General features: G+C 38.5%; 1 protein-coding gene across 1 annotated transcript in view; it reads left to right on the forward strand.

The window, feature by feature from the left end:
- The window catches only part of LOC106066482 (glypican-6-like), a 120027-nt gene that overhangs the window by 47838 nt on the left and 55317 nt on the right, over window positions 1-16872 (forward strand). The window contains exons 3-4 of the mRNA XM_013225519.2: window positions 6223-6614; window positions 13708-13873. Coding sequence (XP_013080973.1) covers window positions 6223-6614; window positions 13708-13873 — 558 coding nt within the window. The remainder of the gene's footprint in view (window positions 1-6222; window positions 6615-13707; window positions 13874-16872) is intronic.

Here is a 16872-nt window from a genome sequence, read left to right on the forward strand (position 1 = left end):
AAACAAAAAATCTATTCACCCACATCATTGTAGTACTTCTATTTATTTCCCAACGTGTTTAGAAACATTTTCAAAAAAACAAACAAACCTGAATTCTCAAACAGTCGAAAAGGAAACAAAAATTCAAACATTTAAACTTGACTTCATATTTATGACTTCCTGATTTCATTTTCTTTTCTTCACTTCAAAGTGATGCAAATAACAAACGATCCTAATACGATGTAAATTAATTAGTTTGCTTGATGTTAAAATTGTAGAATATTCATTTCCATGTAAACTATAAAAAAATACTTATAAAAAGACATATTTATATTTGAATATATTCATTAATGTCACATTCCATCACCTACATTACAAAGAATGTAGGCAGCAAAATGAAATAGTCAAAATTATGACGGGTTCAACGACTAGTAGATTTATACATTTCGTTCACTGGATGTGTTCATTCGCATAACACGAACAACGTCTTATGTACTTTACCCAGGGGATCTGGGGGGTCCTTAATGTCATTAAATAAATGTGTGCTAGTAGCATGTTTTCAACACATCGGTTACATTTAACAATTGTATTTGTTTTGCCACATAGCACAAGTGTTACAGAGGCAGTCAAAATTACAAATATTAAAAATATACACATAATCAACATACTCCAGATTATCAAAATACAACTAGCAAAAAAAAAAAAAAAATACGTCACAGAATCGCATGTAGCCTACTTTTGTGTTATCGGCTTTCGTTACTAACTGACCGGGACCAAGTTACAAAAAAAGCTTTATCTCTTTGTCCAGTTTAATGGACATTTAAACGTCAGTCCACTTTCAGATATGATGCATGATACTACCCCTCTCCTCCAGTTACCTAAAACAAAAATTGCAGGTTAAATTAGTCCGATGTAAACCCAGGCGATCTCCCGTGGTCAAGCGTTTTATTTTCTAGTCTCCCCTTCTTCTCACTAGCTGCCCGAAGTGAGGCCAGTGACCGGAAAGAAGGTTAAACGCTGTGTTGGGAATATAGGTCAGCACGATAACAAGCCCAGACCTAGCACTGGACCATGTCCTTGCATTAAAAGCTTAGCGGCCAGTGTGTATGATAGCTACTGTACAGATCGCAATGATAAGAACGGCGTCGTAGATAAGAACTCGACAAGAGCTCGTGTAGTATTCAGCATTTGCAACAAGCACACGTCTGTCACAAAGATTGGACTCAACCTATATATCCTAGTTCTATGATAATCTATTTATGTTAGGGATTACTTATTAGTACTAGTATATCGAGATACCCCCCCCCCCCCACATTCGTTTTTTTTTCTATAACTCTTTTTGCTGCACTAACTTAAGTCACTAAATAAAAACAAAATGGCTGCATAACTCCTAAATGGAGGCAGAGAACGAGGGTGAAATTCTCTGTCAGTAGCAACACTAGTAGAGGAGATGTGGACATCAATCTTTCAACTTGTACAGACCTTGATACTTCTTGGCTACTCTAAACCATGTTCCCAATTCATTAGAGGCCTGCTGAGACGATTCTTAACTTTTGTTTTCAAATAGGTGCGCCTTTTGTCTCGTTTAAAAAAAAAATACCGCAACTGTAAAAGTATAGAAATACTATGAAGGTTCTTGTTATACTATTGCGTCATTATTATTAGTTGTTTATGGACATCGTTTGTCAGGATTTCACTTAATAAAAATCATGAAATGATCTCTTACTAAATCAATTACATAAAATTGTGTTTGACAATTATCCATTACTTTGTATAAAATAGAATAGTTCTAGCGTGAGACTCGGCGCTGCTGTGGAATCTTTTCTTCTCCTCGTGCTCCCTTTCTCTTATTTATGTCTTCCCTCACTCCACTCGCGCGCCTTCTCCTCGTATTAATATAAACCTCCGCCTTTTGTCCGCGGACACTAGCCGTGTCTCTTATTTAGTCTCTACCGCAACGCTTCCGGTATCAAATTTAATATCATACAAACGTCTCTCACCACGTCCTTTACCCTCCCCCCCCCCCTTTTCCTTTTCCAGCTTTCCAAAGTATTGTGGGAAATTCAGCAAAAATACTCTCTGTATTCTATTTACATAAGGGCTACACGGTTGTGAGCTGTTTTATTGATATAATCTGAAGACTATCCATTTAGTCTTCCCTCGCCACTGCCTCGTATATCAAAGTCACAAACTAAGCTGATTAGTCGGGAAAGAATGTTATACTAAGAAAAAAAAACATCTTCGCGCAAGTTTTTAGTTGAATTCATTCTACATTCTTAATTGTTAATCTTTTTTTTTTACTTAGCCAACTTTGCAAACAAAATTGTGTTACTCATTGTGTGTGCTGGCAATAAATCTTTCAATAATGTCATTTGTTTTCCTGGTGCATTTTTAACATAGTCACAACATTAATGTTTAGGAGATGGGCTATTTAGAAAGTCTGTGTGAACCCTAGAATAATTTTTAGGAGATGGGCTATTTATAAAGTCTGTGTGAACCCTAGAATAATGTTTAGGAGATGGGCTATTTAGAAAGTCTGTGTGAACCCTGGAATAATGTTTAGGAGATGGGCTATTTAGAATGACTGTGTGAACCCTAAAATAATGTTTAGGAGATAGGCTATTTAGAATGACTGTGTGAACCATATAATGTATACGTATATATGGACATGAAATTGTCAGAGAGAGCAGAGCATACTTGAGTATTATTGATGGCGTATTTTTTAATACCTGTTGGGGGGAGCAGTTAACACATTAAAACTATTTCTTAACTCAGTTAAAGGGAGCGGTGATTAGCAGGGTGCACCTTCCATTCCTTAGATTTAATATATATTTATAATTAGTTTGATTTAAAGTTTAGATTTATCCAACTCGTAAGCCAACCCTTGTTTCAAATCCCCCCGCAGCGACCATCATGTCTTTGTAAATGATGTATATGATGACCTTGTGACCTTTCAGCAACACACAAAAAAAAAGCTAATTGACAAAGAGGTATAGATTTGAACCCAGCCATACAATCCAACTCGATCTTAACCTCATGGGGGCCAAACACAAACTCTGGCAACACTACACCATTTGACTTGTCTCTGTAATGTTTACCTTCGTCACCAGCCTCTCCTGTTCAGAATAGGTTGCCTACCCCCTCCCCTTTTGGTGTTCATGCTCCACGCCTTCTAAACTTTCACTTGTGTGTATCACGAGCTCAAGACACAGTGGTTCTCACTCAGTACACCGTAACTAGCTTCTTCAAGGAAATGGAAAAAACATTTTAAGAATTATTTTTTTTGAGTATAAACATAACGACATATCAGTTTTATTGCCACTTTCGGATCACGATCAACGTAATACTTGAGAGCCGCTTGGAAAACATATGAACCTTTTGACAGCTCTTAATGGACCTCATTCACCAATCGTCAACAAACAACATTTAGCCATGTGATTCTATACATCTTCTATACAAATTATGTAATCCATATTTTTCATTGTTTTATCAATATGGTTAAATGTGTTTATTTACGATTGGTGAATGAGGTCCATTCGCCTGTTCCTTTTGTTTCCTGCTATCCGCTGATCTCTATTGTCAAATCTCGAAGACAATCGAATAGACATAGAAATAGACATAGAGTTTCTTAGTGATCAAAAGTATAACAAGAACATAAGTAAAAAAATATATATTTTGAAATGTTTTTAAGACTTCATTAAACACTTAATTAAAAAGACAATATATAAATAGTGTGTATATAAAGACACACACATACACATATGTATAGAAGCATATATACGCATCCTTTTCTTATTGCGTGTTTGTGACCTCGTGTGTCAGCAAATGCTTGTGGGTATATGTTTGCTTACACAACTCTAAGACTTGACGAAAGTATAATACTTGGGCCAAAGTGCAAGTCTTACCTGAAGTATAAGACTAGGCCAAAGTAAATACGTGGTAGAAGTATAAGTCTTACCCAAAGAATAAGACTTATTCAAAGTATGTCTTACACAAAATATAAGATGAAGTATAAGACTTGGCCAAAGTATAAGACTTATTCAAAGTATGTCTTACACAAAATATAAGATGAAGTATAAGACTTGGCCAAAGTATAAGACTTGGTAAAAGTTAAAGACTGAACCACTGCTAAACAATTTTCACAAATGAGCTTTACTCTCTCTCTCTCTCTCTCTCTCTCTCTCTTTGCACCACATGCTGCTCTGTCCTCTGTCCTGAATGTTCTGTACAGCTGGGACGAGTCCTGGCGCCCCTAGTGGCACCTTACTGTGATGCCAGATTAGCTCCACTCCTAAGCGTATTCTAAATACTAAAGTTAAAAAGTAAATTCATTCGCTATAAGCTTTGATTTCTTGGTACAACACAGCATGATCTCAAGCTGGGCTTCTAGAATATGGGTGCGATTTAAAAAAAAAAATAATTTCAAGCGCATCCTACATTATTTAAAAAATACAAAAAACATTACTAATGATTAGAATATATAGTCTATTCATTTGAGAACCGCCTTGCTAGTACCGATATGAAGTATCTAGAATGGTTTGCTGGTTCTCGAGGGGGGGGGGGGTAATGGCGAGGGGCGAAAAAAAAAAAGCTATTTGTGTACTTTACCACAGACTCATTTCTTGGGTTTCCATACCGGAGGACTTGCTGGGGATCATAAATCATCAATTGAGTTTATGTGGGGGGCCCTTGACTGTGTCCGCTCTTTCTTTAACACAGGGTCTCTCTTGAAATTGTTTTATGTTACATTTCTGGACCTCGAGTTTTGGTGGTGGAGAAAGAACTAAGAAACTTTGACAGTGGCGTAGCTAGGGTGGAGGGGGAATAATTTGAAAACCCCCAGGGCCTCCACTCGAGGAGGGCCCCTGATGAGTGTTTTTTACATGAAAAAATAAATATTACTGAAATTGCAAGGTTCCCCAAAGAAGTGAAGCCCCCCGGGCCCCCAAACGATGGAACATACCTAGCTACGCTCCTGAACCTTGAATTTAATTATTATTTTTTTCTATTACAAATGTAATTATATAAATGACCCAAACTAATTGATACAATTCACCTTCACTTATCACTTAGTATGTTGGGGGCACCACGCAAGAAATGTCGACCGTCTTTCTCCATTCCTCTCCGACTTTTGCCTTGGATAGAGCCTCTTGCAATGGCAGGCCCGTCCATTCTTTTATGCTGTCTTACCATCACTTTCTTTATCTGCCTCTTCTTCTTTTTCCTGGTACTGGACCTTGTAATAAGGCCAAAGAGTTTTAGTTTGCGTTGTCTTTTTTTACAATAGTTAGCATGTCATCGTGGGGTCTCTAATCTCTTTGTTGTTATGCAGTCTTTAAATGTGATACATGGGATCCTTCTGTAGCATCTCCACGAATATTTTACAGTAACATTAATACCCAGAACACTAGATCATAACTTAGATGTGGAAATAAAAGCATAACCCAAATTAACACAGAGACACAAGAATTAAAAAGAAATATCTTGTCCCATGTTCTAGGACAAACTCATGTAAGTTCTGCATCTTGCCATGAGCCATTAAAGGAAAGAATATTTTGATAGACCAGTTAATATTTCTAAATTTCAAGGATGACTTCACTAACACACGTCTGACGTTAGGATGCAATTATTGTCTCCCCCCCCCCCCCCCCCGAGAGAAATGTCCTTCATTTTAAAGCACGGAACAAGGAAGACAAGAAATTATTAGAGAGTCACGTTTTGTTGGGGACTCGTTAATTGTTTCCCTTGCATTTTTTATTTTTTTTTTTGCAGTGTGCATTTCACACGAATTCGACATGTGTGTTTGTACTCGCGAATATGTTTTTGTAACGTTTGGATTTCATAAAAGGTCAATGCGATGGATGTTATAAATATAATGAAATATTGTGTGCGTTCCCCTTTCATATTAATATTTCATCAGTTTACTCGTCGAAGACAATATTTAATTTGCCTTTGATTTTAGTATAATTAGTAGTAAGTTTGCTAATTATTTTTTATTCTATAAAATCTAAAATCTGTGTCAAGAAACGCTTTTAATCTGTTTGCATAAAAGGTTATACAGGAATCCAACAATTAAAGAAATTAATGATAGAAGCAATGTTTTCTGGTCTTAATTTACCTCTTATTCTGTGCTCAAGCATCTTTAAAAAAAAAAACAAACCCAGATGTAAGGAAAGTCATACGCACGCTTGCAACAGACTAAACTGATTCAACTTTGATTCAACTTTTTTTTTCCATCCCCAGATTTTTTCGTCCAGTTGATTGATAAAGCTCAGCTGGATCTTCACGAGATGTTCCTTCAGACGTACGGGCTCCTGTACCAGCAGAACGCAGCCATCTTCACCAAGCTCTTCACTGACCTTCGCCATTACTACAAGGGCAAGGACATGAACCTTAGCGAGGTCATGGATAGCTTCTTTAGCAAGCTGCTGCAGAGGGTGTTTGAGCTCGTCAACAGCGGCTACGTCTTCACTAGCGACTACCTAGGCTGCGTGACGGACAAGATGAACGACCTGAAGCCTTTCGGCGAAGTGCCCATCAAGCTGTCCACGCAGGTCAGGAAAGCGTTCATCGCCGCAAGGACGTTTGTCCAAGGGTTGAGCATAGGGAAGGATGTAATTAACTCTGTGTTTGAGGTAAGTACGTGGCATTGTATATGTCTGTCTGTCTGTCTGTCTGTCTATCTATCTATCTATCTATCTATCTATCTATCTATCTATCTATCTATCTATCTATCTATCTATCTATCTATCTATCTATTTATCTATCTATCTGTCTGTTTGTCTGTCTATCTGTCTGTCTATCTGTCTGTCTGTCTGTCTATCTGTCTGTCTGTCTTGTCTGTCTGTAGATATATATGTTTGTGTGAATGAATGCTGCTAAGATGCATACGACATTAAACTGCTATTCGAATTAAGGTGAACTTTGCCTTACTTTTAATAGATACCGGTACAAATACACCAGCCGTCTGCTCATATACTCTAGCCGTCTGCTCAGATATAAAAAAAGACAACAGTTCGAATGCATTTGTTGAAGACCTACGTTGACTTAGAGCACTAAACTGCTGGTAGACAACTAAACTGTTGGTGGACAACTAAACTGCTGGTGGACAACTAAACGGCTGGTAGACAACTAAACTGTTGGTGGACAACTAAACTGCTGGTGGACAACTAAACGGCTGGTAGATAACTAAACTGCTGTAGGCGTATTATATCTTAACTTATAAAACGTGAAATAAATTGAATAACCTTTTTTGTGAACAAACCTAAATATAACTTACAATACAAAATACAATATAGACAAATTAATCTTGAAATAAATGTAGTAGACTTGAGTAATAATATAAAATGGTATTCTGAACAAAATTAAATTCACTACAACAACACATCTTTTCATTCTGGCCTTCTGGAGCCGTCTGCCCCTACCTAAGGCCGCTGACGACAATGCCGCTTAACTTGCATCATTCACACTACATAGCTAACCTCTTCCCACCGTAACCATAGAAACACACACACCATAGCTAACTTACAAAAAACTTTTTTTTTTAATTGGTAAAAGATGAATAAAAAGAATACTGTCACTTTCGAATTAAATTGTATAGGTATTCAAATTAGCATCTACTTAATACACTTTCTTTTCTTAAACTCTACATGACGGAACCGAAAGTATTTAAATTATTTTTTATTACATTGCCCTACCAATAATTTAATGCTTACTTAATACAGGTCAGAAGGAACTATGAGTTCAGAACCATGATGATGTGTAACATGCTATTGAATAATCTTAAAACTTAAAATAAGACGTTTAAAGTTGAAAGATCCGATTCGATACTCTCTACACTCTTTCTCTTGCAGTCTTTTTTTTTTTTTTTTTTTGTTTAAAAAAAATGCATGAAATACCAGACCAAAAACAAAATTAGTACAATGTATATTAAAGAATTAAAAGAGGAAACGAGTTAGTAGCTATACACATATTCATACGCGCGCTTTTCTCGCACTGCACCAGAAGCATGCATCTTCTCCCACCTTCACCCCCATGTTAGGGATTAATTAGTTCGCTGCGTTTTTTTTGTGAACAAGTTCCTAAGCCCACGCTCGGCCTATCCCAGGACAGGAGAGACTTGTTCCGATGTTTCAACTACGAGTTGCACTCGTTAGCGAGAGGCCCTTGTTGTTAGGCTCGGTCAGTTTCTGACATGCACCTCCTTGTAGTAGTGCAACCGACAACCTTAACGCAGTCAGTAGTTGGGGGGGGGGGGGCAGTAAGGAATATCTGTTAATGTTTTCCCCTTTCAATGTATTTCAATGTATTTAGCATCTGCTTCGAAACTGAACATAGCAACATCCTTGCTGTTCAACTGATATGTTCTATGCCTCTTTAACCTTGAAACTTGTTCTTCATAAACGAACATACATCTTATTTACATAGTTACTTTTTTTTTGTTTTTGTTCTGACTCATCAACATGCCATAATGAAGTAATTAATGTTTTAATTAGAGCTCGCCACCAGAGGTCCCACTGAAAAACACGTGGTCTTAATAAGGAAAATATAACTTCCGCCCATGCTGGCAATTAGCTTTTTTTTTAATCTTCTTGATTTGTCTATAAAACTTGTTTAAGTTGTTTATGTATAACATAAAAGTCTTGTGCGAATTATTCCTGGTGTTGCGTTCGTTGCAATGGCAATTCTACACATGTATTAGATACACTGCGAGGCTCTCGTATAACCTAGTGTCCTAGACCAACTTTGCACCCTATTGCATTTATTGATAGAGTTACTTCACTTCTATTTTAATTCTTGTTTGGCTTACCTACATTCTATTCCATTTATTGCTAGGCCTAACTACATTCTATTCCATTTATTGATAGGCCTAACTACCTTCTATTCCATTTATTGATAGGCCTACCTACCTTCTATTCCATTTATTGATAGGCCTAACTACATTCTATTCCATTTATTGCTAGGCCTAACTACATTCTATTCCATTTATTGATAGGCCTAACTACCTTCTATTTCATTTATTGCTAGGCTACATACCTTCTATTCCATTTATTGCTAGGCCTAACTACCTTCTATTCCATTTATTGCTAGGCCTAACTACCTTCTATTCCATTTATTGCTAGGCCTACCTACCTTCTATTCCATTTATTGATAGGCCTAACTACCTTCTATTCCATTTATTGCTAGGCCTACCTACCTTCTATTCCATTTATTGATAGGCCTAACTACCTTCTATTCCATTTATTGCTAGGCTACCTACCTTCTATTCCATTTATTGCTAGGCCTAACTACCTTCTATTCCATTTATTGCTAGGCCTAACTACACTCTATTCCATTTATTGCTAGGCCTAACTGCCTTCTATTCCATTTATTGCTAGGCCTAACTACCTTCTATTTCATTTATTGCTAGGCCTAACTACATTCTATTCCATTTATTGCTAGGCCTAACTACACTCTATTTCATTTATTGCTAGGCCTAACTGCCTTCTATTCCATTTATTGCTAGGCCTAACTACCTTCTATTTCATTTATTGCTAGGCCTAACTACATTCTATTCCATTTATTGCTAGGTCTAACTACCTTCTATTCCATTTATTGCTAGCCTACCTACCTTCTATTCCATTTATTGCTAGGTCTAACTGCCTTCTATTCCATTTATTGCTAGGCCTAACTGCCTTCTATTCCATTTATTGCTAGGCCCACCTACCTTCTATTCCATTTATTGCTAGGTCTAACTACCTTCTATTCCATTTATTGCTAGGCCTAACTACCTTCTATTCCATTTATTGCTAGGTCTAACTACCTTCTATTCCATTTATTGATAGGCCCACCTACCTTCTATTCCATTTATTGCTAGGCCTAACTACCTTCTATTCCATTTATTGCTAGGCCCACCTACCTTCTATTCCATTTATTGCTAGGCCTAACTGCCTTCTATTCCATTTATTGCTAGGCCTAACTACCTTCTATTTCATTCTATTGCTAGGCCTAACTACCTTCTATTCCATTTATTGCTAGGTCTAACTACCTTCTATTCCATTTATTGCTAGGCCTACCTACCTTCTATTCCATTTATTGCTAGGCCTAACTACCTTCTATTCCATTTATTGCTAGGCCTACCTACCTTCTATTCCATTTATTGCTAGGTCTAACTACCTTCTATTCCATTTATTGCTAGGCTACCTACCTTCTATTCCATTTATTGCTAGGCTACCTACCTTCTATTCCATTTATTGCTAGGCCTAACTACCTTCTATTCTATTTATTGATAGGCCTAACTACCTTCTATTCTATTTATTTCTAGGCCTACCCATCCTTCGATTCTATTTATTGCTAGGCCTAACTACCTTCTATTCCATTTATTGCTCTCCGTATTACACTTATTGCTAGGCTTACTTTGCTCTTTAAATTGTTATGTTGATTTGTTATAGACACGAGTTCTCTGCTATCTTATTGTCCACTTCTTCATCAATCTTTCTAGCGTTCGAATTGTTTTATAGTTATTCAACACAATTCATAATAACACCATAAAAACACATCCTGCAGCCTAAAATGTTATTTCCCCACATATATTGTAAAAGCATTCCCCTCCCAATAAGACAAAAAGTCTCTTCCATTGTGGACAGGAACATGTGTATTTCTATATCAAATGTCATTTGTTGCTTTTTTCAACTGCCTACATTCCCACCAGCTTGTGACTGGAGTGCGCTAGTGCTCGTCTGACTGCAGCAACCCAGCCACATTCAGCCCTCGCATTCCTGAAATGTTTTGTAAGAACTGTTCAGTTTTTAACCAATCACTTGGTCCTCGTGATGGATAAGAACAACTCGTGTTCAACGGGACAGTTTCTTAGAGCCATTTCTATGAGTTAGCAAAACTCTTTGCTTGATCAATCTTGTTTTCTCAGATGTGTTCGCTTGGAATGCGAAATCAAGTCATAGATCTAGATCTAGTCTGAATTCAAGTTTTTCTTTGCGCGTTTCAAAAGATTGCCACACTGTTAAACTGCGCCATTTTAAAGTGACGCGCTCAATTGGCTAGAGTTCCCACACTGTTCTCCACATCACTGACATATATCTACCATACACTGAACATCGTATTCTCTATAAAGTTGAATGTAGTTTTTTTTTTGTTTTTTTTTTTGACTGATAGTCTACTTTCTCTTATTTCAAACGTCACTGTTTCTTTAAATAATATTACTCATCTCCCCATCTCTTTTCTTATTTCACGCTATAATTTTTTTTAACAAGTTAAAACTCTGCTGCAATGTTTGCCCTGAACTGAGGTCTCCACCCTTTTAGTCTTACCTCCCCTTGATTCCACCCTCCAGAGATAAGCCATCCTAAAGCTATCGTATTTCCCCGGCAAACATCACCGATTTTGTTCTGCTTCCCCCTCTCTGCTCCCCCCCCCCCCCCAGCTCTTCGTCACCCGCTCCTCCGCCTCCCCCCACAACCGCCTCAAGTGTTAACGTTATAAGATTGTGTTTAGTCTTGGCTTCCAATTCAATGTTGAAATATTTTCACAGATATTGTTTTTTTTTTTGTCGCGCAAAGTTCTCCCCGGGTGAGTCAGAATGTACTTTGGCGTAAGACAAGGGGGAGGGGGCGCTAAATCTGGAAGAAGCCAAAGCAGTTTTGCGTTTGCAAAAACCTTGTAAATTAGCCTGCTGGTTTAGGGGTGAGCAGCTAAAGAACGCGTTTCCAGTGGTGTAAGACATAGTGTGGAAAAGTTGAAAACTTTTAAAAGGAGCCGCCTTCAGCGCTGTCATCATATCCAGTATGCTACACGTCTTTTGCCGTTTCGGCTAAATTTTGAACATTCTTTTCCTAATTACACACCTGGACCTGTTCATGCTCACACTGTTCTTGTTCGCCCCATCTTTTCTAAATTAAATCAAGTAAGCCGAGTGCCTTCTTTTCTAAGTATCTTAACAGCGTCCTCCAAACGTCCATGTCAGTTGGAAACAGAAGCCTGAGTGGCTACACTGCAAGCTCTCGCTATGCGTCTCGGTAGATGAAGAGTTAGAGAAGAGAAACTAAGGAAAGTGATTTGTAGCCTTTATAGCTTGAACACTTTATAACTTGATGACGACAGACAGGGCCGGTCCTACAGATTGCGGGGCCCTATGCGAAACGGTTTGCGCGGGGCCCAGTCTGGGTAGGGATAAGGATATTAAGTGACAATTAAGATTTTTTATTAGAAAATAAATTCGTCTTTTGCATTTTATTCATATTTTACTCAGTACAAAATCGCTGTCAAATTAAGGAGCCATCTACAATAGTAGTTTTCCAATAAAAAGCCGATAAACTTTCAGATCTGCCTTTTAGATTTACTATCGACTAGCAAAATATCGCTTTTGAGTTTTTTTAAAGAGATCAAGATAGATTTAGATCTAGATTTATATGCCAGTTAAGTGACTATTACATTAAATTAAATATTGGAACTTCCTGTTGTCGGTTAAAATTCGCCTTATATTTAGATTTTTATTAAATGAAAGCTGAAAATTCCTGTTTTTTTGTTTTTGTTTTTTTGTTTTTTTTAAATCGCGAGTAGGATTGGCGTTTTCCATATTGAATGACATCCCAAAATTACAATTTGGTCTATTTTCCAGGACATTTTTATGAGTTTTCAGGATATTTAAATAATTTCAGGAGATTTTCATGATTTTTTCGAAAAAATTGCAATTTTAGTACATTTCCATGAGGCCACGGGAACAATGTTTTAAGTTGAATTGGTTTAATTTAATAATTTACTACTAGAGTTAGCGCGGGACCTAAGAAAGTGCGGGGCCCCCTTCGGCCGCATAGGCTGCAGTGCCCTAAGGCCGGCACTGACGACAGAACTAAAACCGGAAGCAGGGGGTTTACTTTCTCTTTTAATGGCATCCCTACCACTGGCTGCTTCTTCAGTATTTGGCAGCATCTTCTTCACTCTTCAATCCCGATTTTCGACAGCATTTAGTGGTAACACCCTTTCTGGCTATAAAAGTCTGCAGTATTTGATATTTAAGCTCCAGGTATTTTTTGTTTTTACCAAGTGTAGGATTGGAAATAGATCATCTTTTTTTTTTAATTCAGTCTTGGCGTAAACATCTGTCGCTCTTCTTCGTGTTGTAGCAATCTCTTCAGTTGACATCTATTCAGTCACCCCAGTGGCGCTACTGCCCATTGGCCTGCTTCAACTCATCTCTCCATTCAGGTCTCAGATTATTAGTATTTGTATTATTATTATTATTATGATAGCAACGAACCAGTATTCGTTCTCTGGCGCTGCACGATGTTTAGCACCACAAATGTATGATGTGCAGCACCATAAATGCTATAAAGAATGTACCTTTCAGGTATTATCTTTTTTTTTTTTTTACCTTTACGGTTACCTATCCCTTAGTCTGTTGGACCGTTAAGGCACCATGCAAGATTTGTCGACCGTCTTTCTCCATTCTTCTCTGTCTTTTGCCTTAGTTAGAACCTCTTTCAATGGGAGTCCCGTCCATTCTTTTATGTTTTCCTCCCATCGCTTTCTCTGTCTGCCTCTTCTTCTTTTTCCTGGTACTGTTCCCTGAAGGAAGGTCTTTGAGAGCCCCGAAGACCTTGTAATATGGCCATAGATATATATATATTTTTACGATAGTTAACATATTTTCACATTGTTTTCGACATTCCAGATAAATGTAAGTGTGAGCTATTTTAAAGCAAATGTTTCAAGCATTTCTCTCTCTCTCTTCAGATAACTCCGTCAGAAGCCTGTATCAAGGCTTTTGTCAAAATGACCTACTGCCCACACTGCCGCGGACTGACCTCCACCAGGCCATGCAACAACTATTGCCTCAACACCCTGAAGGGCTGCCTGGCCTATCAGTCTGACCTGAACGTCCCTTGGAATGAGTTCATAGGTAAGTAAATCACGCTCTCTCCTCCTCTTGGGTAATGGTCGGAAATTGTATGGAATACCGTTTGTGTCATTTAAGATATTTTTTTTAAAATAGTAAATTACTAATAACTATTTTACAGATGTTGATGTAAATGAGAGAAAGAGAGGGGTGGGGAGGTTTGAAGGGACGGAGGAAACAAGAAATACAGAGATACTAAAGAGAGAGAAATAGGGGTGGAAATTCACACTCAACTAAAAAAAAAAAAAAAAAAAAAAAAAAAAAAAAAAAAAACAGAGATAAAGAGAACGAGAGAGAAAGAGAGAGAACGAGAACAAGCGACAGTACCTAGAATTGGGCCGCCTAATGAAATACTGAATAGTTTAAGACACTGTGCCAAGTTGCTGCCACCACGGTCCAGGTACACCGGTACGAAACCGGCGCAATAAACTCCTCCCTTTATGAAGACATTGGCGTCTGCTAATGAAGACACTATTTAGTATTTATGTTTCGCCGCCTGAGTGAGCCGTCGAGTCAATGCTTAAACATACTCGCTTTCGCCGAGCGTTAGGTCGAGGGTTCTTACAACGTGGCAGTTTCGCTTACTCGTCGTATTGGATGATTGGCTTCAACATCGTCCAATGAACCAGACAAACGAAACGCTTCCACGTCTGTAGGGAAGATGGAAATACCTACGTAATAACTCACGATCATGTGCACACGAAGCTCATTGACATAGTCACAAACTCTTTAATGATGCACATTTGTAAGGGAGCTCATCGAAAGTTTCCCTAATGCAATAACAGTAAAGAGGGGGGGGGGTGGTGGTTTATTTTTAGAATAGTATCTGCTAGTACGAGAGAAGTGGGGGGGGGGGGAGGGATACCAATAGCTGTGCAGAAGTGACTAGACTATACAGTACTGAAAGCACACAGGTGAACGCTCTAGCCAGGTGAATTATTCATACAAAGGAGGTCATCCCTCACATCTGCTTCGGTTTTCAGGGCGCGCGGTGGGAGGGAGGGGAAAATGCGTTTTTCTTCCTGTTGTCTGCACTCACTGGCGTAGCCTGGGTTTGAATGGTGCCCAACGTTAGCTCTCTCTTATATCAATTCCCTACTCGGACCTGAGACAAAGTATTGCCTCTGCCACCTATCGAGAGTGGCAGAACCGATGGGAGGCTGAGACTCACAGTAAACTCAGGCAGATTGTGGCGGATGTCAGGTGGCGGCCCACATCTAAGGGTCTGACAAGGCGTGGTAGCACAACCATGTCCAGACTTAGGATTGGCCACACCTACATCACGCACTCCTTTGTACTGAAGAGAGAGGAGCCCCCACTTTGCGAGTACTGTGACTCTCGCCTCACCGTGGAACATATCCTCGTTGATTGCCCCAGATACCAGGATGTCAGGGCGAAACATTTTAGAGCCACTAATCTAAAAACACTATTTAATAATGTCGACCCTGGGAAGGTACTGGGCTTTATTCGGGAAGTGGGGCTATCTACGAAGATCTGATTTCTGAATTTGTGAACATGCACTATTTACATTAGATTTTTACCAAATATTTAAATTTTTACTACCTTTACTATTTTAACTGTGAATAGACCTTAATTTTAATTATATTACTGTATAGAATCTGGCCCTTGTTGTTTAGAGAGAGAGTAGTCCTTAGGGGACTGCAGGCACGACATGGCCTAAATTGTGCCGATGTGCCTCAAAACAATAAATCAAATCTCTCTTATATCTTTGTAACAAAAATGTAGACAATAGTCAAATACTGTCATGTTTATATCTATAGATAGAGATATAGGTAACAATTGTTCGTGTGTATGTGTTTGTGTGGTTGGAGCCGCTATCATTTTACCGTCGTATCAGAGATGGTCATCCATTCCATCCCAAACCCCTATGAAATGTTCAGTCACCGTGGACACTGGTCATCTACATCAGACGCTGTTCAAGACAAAATAAAACTGCCTTCTAATAAACGAAAGTGCGGCGAGGGGTCGTACCAGACTTCCTTCATTTCGTGAATCTCGTGAATTAACATAAACATCCAGCAAACATCATTATGCTGACATCACCATACCATCGTAAGCCACGGCTGATATAGAAACGTGTAATTATAATCACTCCACCCTTCCCCCATGCGCGAACGCACGCACACACACACACATATGTGATATGTAACAAAATAGCACCGACAATTAGATTACAGCCATACAAACTGAATGATATCTGTGTACAGTTAGGGTATGATTCAATTATTGAAGGATCCTTTCCTGGAAGCACTCAGTGCATTGTGATCATCAATCTCCATCTGTCCTAATTTGCTCAGCCTTCGTTGGTTCGATCTCTGACGCTCTTTAAATGTCAGAAAAGGGATTTGGAGTCTTATTTATATATTTTCAAAAAATTTTGGTGTAATTTCAATACGAATCTTAACCAGGTGTGTGGATTAATTCCTTACCTGGATGAGTTGGTGAGAGAGGGGGGGGGGAGACCCACATCTTGTCGCGCCCACTTCGTATATTGACCAACCTGTAACAGACCGCAAGCAAACACCATAACATTTGTCGGTCTCTTCTGTTGAAGAGTTTGACGTCGGAAAGTTGCTTGTGACCCAGCGACAGAATTGTGTAGTGGAACAAAAAAAAAAAGGTCAAATTAAAGTGTACACGCGCACATACAAACACACCATTGACAAGTTCCCTTTTTAAGTTTCTCTTTCTTAGTTCTCTCTTATTGTTCATTCTAAACCTGACTTGGTCTGGATATTTCAGCACCTATTAAGTCGTTCTTTTCTTAGCGCAGGTTCTGTTCTAATGAGCTGCTAATAGCTATGCAAACAATTCCATTCAGCTTGACCAAGTTTTTTTTTTGTAGCCTCCTTCACCCCCCCCCCACGCTACACAAGCGTGCCCATAGATTTATTCATCCAACACATCAATGTGAGAGACTGTTTCACAGCTGTTAGGCGAGAGATCTATGGCCAGCTTCAGAATCTTTGCAGTTTCTTCTA

Source organism: Biomphalaria glabrata, chromosome 15 (assembly GCF_947242115.1).
Source record: "Biomphalaria glabrata chromosome 15, xgBioGlab47.1, whole genome shotgun sequence".
NCBI lineage: Eukaryota > Metazoa > Mollusca > Gastropoda > Planorbidae > Biomphalaria > Biomphalaria glabrata.